The 6,123-nt window shown below is 53.1% G+C and overlaps 1 protein-coding gene across 2 annotated transcripts in view; it reads left to right on the top strand.

Moving 5' to 3' along the window:
* Positions 1-260: 260 nt before the first annotated feature.
* HK1 (hexokinase 1) overlaps positions 261-6,123 on the top strand; it is a 70,859-nt gene continuing 64,996 nt past the window's right edge. The window contains exon 1 of one of the 2 annotated variants that reach the window (XM_067710716.1): positions 261-487. In XM_067710716.1, the coding sequence (XP_067566817.1) occupies positions 425-487 (63 nt within the window). In that variant the 5' untranslated portion in view covers positions 261-424. The remainder of the gene's footprint in view (positions 488-6,123) is intronic. The other variant, XM_067710715.1, reaches the window with a different exon arrangement.

The following is a 6,123-nucleotide window of genomic DNA, read 5'->3' as shown; positions in this document are numbered from 1 at the left end:
TGACGGTGCGCGCGCGACAGAACCTCCCGTCCCTGCGCCGGCTCCCTACGTGGGGGACGTGCCGGGAGATGCCGGGCTGTGGGGGATTTCGCGGCGTCGCCCGCCCCCTTTCCGGCACGGGGAGGAGCAGCCACCGAGCCCCCCCGGCCCTGGCCCGGCCGCGACCGCCCGGCGCTGCAGAGGCGCGCGGCAGCCAATGGGCGCCGAGGAGGTGGGCCGGCTGGAGGCTGTCACCCTCGCGGGGACGGGAGCGCGGAGACTGGGAGCGCGCGAGCCGCCGCCGCGCCCCAGGTCGTGGGGGAGGAGCGGCCGGAGGAGGAGGAGGAGGAGCCGCGGAGCTGCAGCCCGGGGACCACTGCTCACTCAGGCTGCGGAGGACAGACGCCCGCCCCAAGCCTGCCGCCCCGCGTCCCCGACCGCCAGCATGATCGCCGCGCAGCTCCTGGCTTATTACTTCACCGAACTGAAGGATGACCAAGTCAAAAAGGTGAGCCCCCGCCGGCGCCGCCGCCCGGCGCTCTGCCCGCAACGTTGCATTCCGGTATCCGCTCGCCGCCGCAGCCGCCTCCATCCTCCCGCGCCCAGCCTCCCCCAGGCCAGCATTGGTTGGACCGCAGGGCGGTGGGGAAGGCTTCGCCCTTTGATTCTTCCCGGGATCGTATGCTGCGTGTGTGTGTGTGTGTGTGTGTGTGTGTGTGTGTGTTGGGGGGTGGGGGGGAGACCCCCGAGACTGGGCTGCCTGCTGCGGCGTCCTTGAAACGGGATGTGGATGTCAAATGGGCCCCCGGGCCGTGCGGGGAGGGTGACCGTGTGGCAACTGGTGGGTTGGTCCACAGGGCCTGTTTGGTACGGTCCAAGCGCCATGGGCGGAGGAGTGATCACAGAGATGCTGGGGAGGTGAGCGCGCAGCAGGCGGGGGTGCTGGCTGGAGGCCATGCATCCCATATTTGGGGTTCCCAGTGGAGGGCGTCGGGTGCCCGGAAAAGCTGTCACCCCGGCTCTCCCAGTTGCGGCTGCTCCTTAATCTGAAGACGGGGCGACCGGCACGGCTTCCTGGAACAAGGAGAAGCGTGGAGGCCACCGGAAACTTTGCTTATAGGCCTCAGGTCTGGAGCGGCATGTCTGAATGGAATTTTTTTATCCCTCTCCGTGACCACTCTGCTCTCTTAAGCTGTAATTTCCAGCCAGCCCAGGGAGCTCAAATAAGAGACTGGTCTTTTGAGTCGGATGGAGGCCTTGACATGTATGCTTGTGGCATGTGTGTACTTGCACAAGGACACATTTCCCTACCCTGAGGTATTGCTGCCTTTAACTTATGTCTAACATAAAATCCTGTCTGCTGGCAGGTGTTAAAGGTGTATCTCTCCCTTATACCCGCTTTGGCGTCAAGTTTTTGAGAAACAGCCTAAGCTGTAGGGAAAGACGCCCATTTTATCATTGCCACGCCTGACAGATCTCCTGACCCATCCACACCCAGAATGGGTGACATTATTGCTGGGATAAGCTGGGGTGGACAGCAAAGTCAACCTGACTTTGGAGTTCAAACAAAGGAGCTGTACCTACAGGTGAGAGGCAGGAGCCACAGGTCTGCAGCCACAGGATGTTCAGTGCTCTTCTTAACCACCCAAGACAGCCCCCTCCTCTGGCACAACAGGAAATGGGCCTGCAAAGGGCAGTGACCTCATCAAGGTCACCCGAGGAGTTAGAGGGAGAGCCAGGGCGGGACCCAGGTCTCCGCCTCCCTCCACTGGGAACTTGACTGAGGCTCCTCCTGGAAGTCAGCTGAGGGGGAGGTGCTGAGACAAAGGCATTGGGGATGCTGCTTGGATCCTGGGTCCTGCGCTGAGTGGGGACCAGAGTTGGGTAGTTAGGAGAGAGGCCTGGGAATCTGCCACGGTCCCTCATGGCTACAAGTGGCAGTGACTATAGAGTTGTCAAACCGTGGGACTCATGCTCACTCCCGTGGAGCACCCTGGAGCCTCCTTCTGACCACTGAGCTTGGGGAGCTCTGCACCTCAACATGTGCATTTCACCAGTTTTCTTCAGTGGTGTTGTGTATCCTTGATGTTCTTCCCATTTCACAGTGGGGGATTTAAGGCATAGATGAGTTCACTGCCCTCTCCCTGCACACGGTGCCCTCTGTAGCTCAAGACAGCGGATCACTGAGGTGGGGACCCGAATGACCTTGTAAGCCTCCAGCATCCACAGCCACCAACGTCTGTGTGGCCGCCAGGGGCCATGCTGGGTTGAGGTTTGGACTGCCCTCAGTGGGGCCTATTTTATCAGGCACGCAGTATCTAGTGTGGCCCCAGAGCCCTCCACTCTCGTGGTGGCCTGATTCACACTCTATCCACCAGGCTCCTGTAGGCATCTGACTGTGTGACTTCTGAATCAATTGATCCTCAAGTCCCTCCTCCGAGACTGGCATTCTGAAATTCCCTCCCCGCCCTCCTCTGGCGTCAGAACCTTGCTGGAGGTGGGTCTTGAGGCCAGAGCTTCCACCAGATAATATTACTGGTCAAGGAGAGTCTTGAAAACAGGCTGGCTTTCTTGCACCTCATGGAGGAGTTCTCAGGCTGCTTTCTATGGGGGGAGTATGTGGATTCCTGCCAGGGGGTCACCTCGGCCTTCGTGATGGGCTGTGTGACTCTGCCATCCGTAATGGTGGTTCTCAGGAAGCTTCCTGGGCCTCCTGAGCACATAGTGGGCACTTGTTCTGATGGCCTAGTCAGTTTTCCTGGCCCCTACTCGAGCAGATCCTGGGAGACTCCATGTGCTCTCCTGGGACTCAGGACTTTTTAGAGACCAGCTTTTCCTACCTACCACTTACCCTGGGACTCCAAGGTACGTCCTCCACTTGCAGGACTCCAAGCCCTGTTCCTCCTGCGGGTTCTGGGCCCTATCTGCAACCTGATGAGGACCCAGTGCAGACAGCCCCCACCCCGCCGCACCTGCCAGCGTGGGCAGCCATGGTGATTCAGCCCTCCAGCCCTAGGTGGCCTCTGGAGCTCTGGAGACAGCGCTGGCATCCCACACTAATCCTCATCCATCTACTTGCCCTCTGGCCTGGGTGTAGAGGGAAGATGGGGATGGTGCCAGGGAAGGTTTGTGGGATTGCTCAGGATACAAAAGTGATCGTGAAGGGGTATCATTTCTCCCCCCGTTGCCTATGAGACACATCAGTAATTCAGCCTCATAAATATATCCTGGGTTGAAACAGGCCAAGCATCTGGCTTCCCAGCCTGGAGTCCCATCTTCCAGACTGCATCTGCATAGTGTTGGATGATGTGGTGCGGTGAAAAGGGTGTCGTGGCATTAGACTGAAGTTAAGTATAAAACATAGATTTCCCTTTTACTCTTCTAGTGCTTTTAGGAGGAAAAGGATGCACATGTGTGCTTGTGAAAGGTTCCGTTCATCAGAATACCAGACATCTGTTAATTCTGCAGCTAGAGCCTGGGTCTTTTTTTTTTTTTTTTTAATTATTTATTTTATTTATTTTTGGCTGTGTTGGGTCTTTGTTGCTGCACGCAGGCTTTCTCTAATTATGTTGATGGGCTTCTCATTGTGGTGGCTTCTCTTGTTGCGGAGCTTGGGCTCTAGGCATGCAGGCTTCAGTAGTTGTGCATGGGCTCGGTAGCTGTGGCTCGCGGGCTCTAGAGCGCAGGCTCAGTGGTTGTAGAGCCTGGGTCTTTTGACCTCCAAGTAACTTTTACTTTTAACTTTTACATGCCTCTCATCTTGCCTGCTTCCTCCACTTGGGTTAGCCATTAAGAGCTCGAAGGAGGGTAAAGGATTACGTAGTACTCTCTTCCTTTAGGAAAGGAAGATGGGTCCAGCAAGGTCAGAACTGGGCCTCTAAAGAAAAACTAGACGTCCTTTCCTTCAGGGTTGACAGATGGTGAGCAAATGCCGGTGGATTTTCTCTGGGAGGGATCCCCATGATCCTAAGGAATCCCCCTAAGCAGGTGAGCAACAGGTGTGATTTGTCCAATGGCTGAACCCAGAGTCCTCGAGTGGTTGGCTCAGGAAGGCAGAGGAGAGTATGCTTAGCAGTTAAAAGGCTACCAAGTTCTTTTTCCTGGGAGCCCATGTATTCCAGCGGCAAAAGCAAGCATTTAAAAAATGCCCATTTCCGTATTGCTCGGGGGTGAGAGAGATGAGAGTTAGAAAATTATGAAAACTATCTCATGCACCTTTTGATCTGGTGTTATACAAGCATCCAGTAAGAGCCTCACTCCCTGGGGAATCTTCATTTCATAATCCCTGTCCCCTCTGCCTTGGATGTTCCTTGGAGTTCTCCCCCTAAGAAAATGCCCAGCACTTCATTTGGTTTGATAATTTGGGATTGTCGTGAGGGAATAAACTGGGAAAGTGGGTGGGTATGCAGGACTTTCACATCTGGCCGTGCTGCGCTGTCCTCCCACATTCCTCCTGTTTTCTGGAGAAAAGACTGATTTGTCTCCATGTGTGTCTGCAGTCAGGGGTTCCTGCCTGATAGAATTAGCCACTGGAGTCAGCGCTGAACATGCCTGAGGAGGCCCTGGAGGAGATGCTGGATAGAGAGGCATCCATACAGCTCCGTGTCCAGGAAGCAGTCATGGCTAGACAGCAGGCACCTGCTTATTGATTTGAGGCCCTTTAGAATCAAATCCGATCATGGGACCTCAATCATTTCTTCAGAAAATGTTTGAGTCCTTTATTATGTGCAGAGTATTGTGCTAGGATGGGGTGACAGCTATAAACCTGGTAGAAATAGTCCCTATTCTCATGGAGTATAAATAATTATTTGCTGTCTTATGATAAGTGCAAAACAGAGAATGCTATGAGAGCTATAGGGGCCAGTGGTCAGATCTTGGGTGGGAAATCACTAGCCTAAGAGTTGCTTAAAGCCAGGCTGTAAGGAATTCCCTTGTGGTCCAGTGGTTAGGACTTGGCACTTTCACTGCCGAGGGCCTGAGTTCGATCCCTGGTTGGGGAACTAAGATCCCACAAGCTGTGCAGCACGGCCAAAAAAAAAAAAAGAAAAAAAATCAGGCTCTAAATGTACAAATGGAAATATTATACTTAGAAACTTCGTAAGGGAGAGTCGAATAGATAGTTACCAAAATGTAGCTTTGCTTTCTTTTTTTTTTATTATAAATTTATTTTTATTTATATTATTTACTTTTGGCTGCATTAGGTCTTCGTTGCTGCACTCGGGCTTTCTTTAGTTGCGGCGAGCGGGGGCTACTCTTCGTTGCGGTGCACAGCCTTCTCATTTCAGTGGCTTCTCTTGTTGCGGAGCACAGGCTCTAGGCACGTGGGCTTCAGTAGTTATGGCACACGGGCTCAGTAGTTGTGGCTCACGGGTTCTAGAGTGCAGGCTCAGTAGTTGTGGTACACGGGCTTAGTTGCTCCGCAGCATGTGGGATCTTCCCGTACCAGGGCTTGAACCTGTATCCCCTGCACTGGCAGGCGGATTCTTAACCACTGCGCCACCAGGGAAGTCCCTTGCTTTCTCTTTTTTTTAATGGGTTGTTGTCGCTGAGCATCCCAAGACACCTTCTGGGTGCCATATCAGCTATCAATTGTGTGTGTAGCTATATGTGTGCGTGTATGTATATATGTCTGTCTATACCTAACAATACACATAGACACACTAACGTGCACGTGTGTGTGTGTGTGTATGCTTTCATCTGATCTTTCAGAAACCTGAGCGATGATGTCACGATAGGAAGTATTATTCCTGAGCTCCCGGGGCAGCTCCCTCCCCCTCGCAGCTCCTCCCCTGGACATCCTGCTGCCTTGTGTACAGTGGACAGAAGGCAGAGATTTTATTCCCCATTTAGAAACAGGGACTGACTGGAGGCCCAGAGGAGATGAATGACTCTCAAGGTCTTAGAAAATCTGGAATGGGATCCATAGGGCCATTCTTGCTCCCCCCACTTCTTTCCTTTAGGAGAAAAACCCATCTTTGTTGATTTGAACAATTTAACTTAGAACCTGTATTTTAATTCTCTCCCCCACAAATCAATACATATGAGTTAATTTTTTATTATGAAATATTCGGGGTGCGTAAAAAATATTGAAATTAACATAACAAACACTTGTGTATCCACTCCTCAGCTTGCGAGGTAACAGAC

The sequence above is a fragment of the Pseudorca crassidens genome, chromosome 16, assembly GCF_039906515.1.
Source record: "Pseudorca crassidens isolate mPseCra1 chromosome 16, mPseCra1.hap1, whole genome shotgun sequence".
In the NCBI taxonomy this organism is placed as follows: Eukaryota; Metazoa; Chordata; class Mammalia; order Artiodactyla; family Delphinidae; genus Pseudorca; species Pseudorca crassidens.
This window is presented reverse-complemented; position numbering and strand designations above follow the sequence as displayed.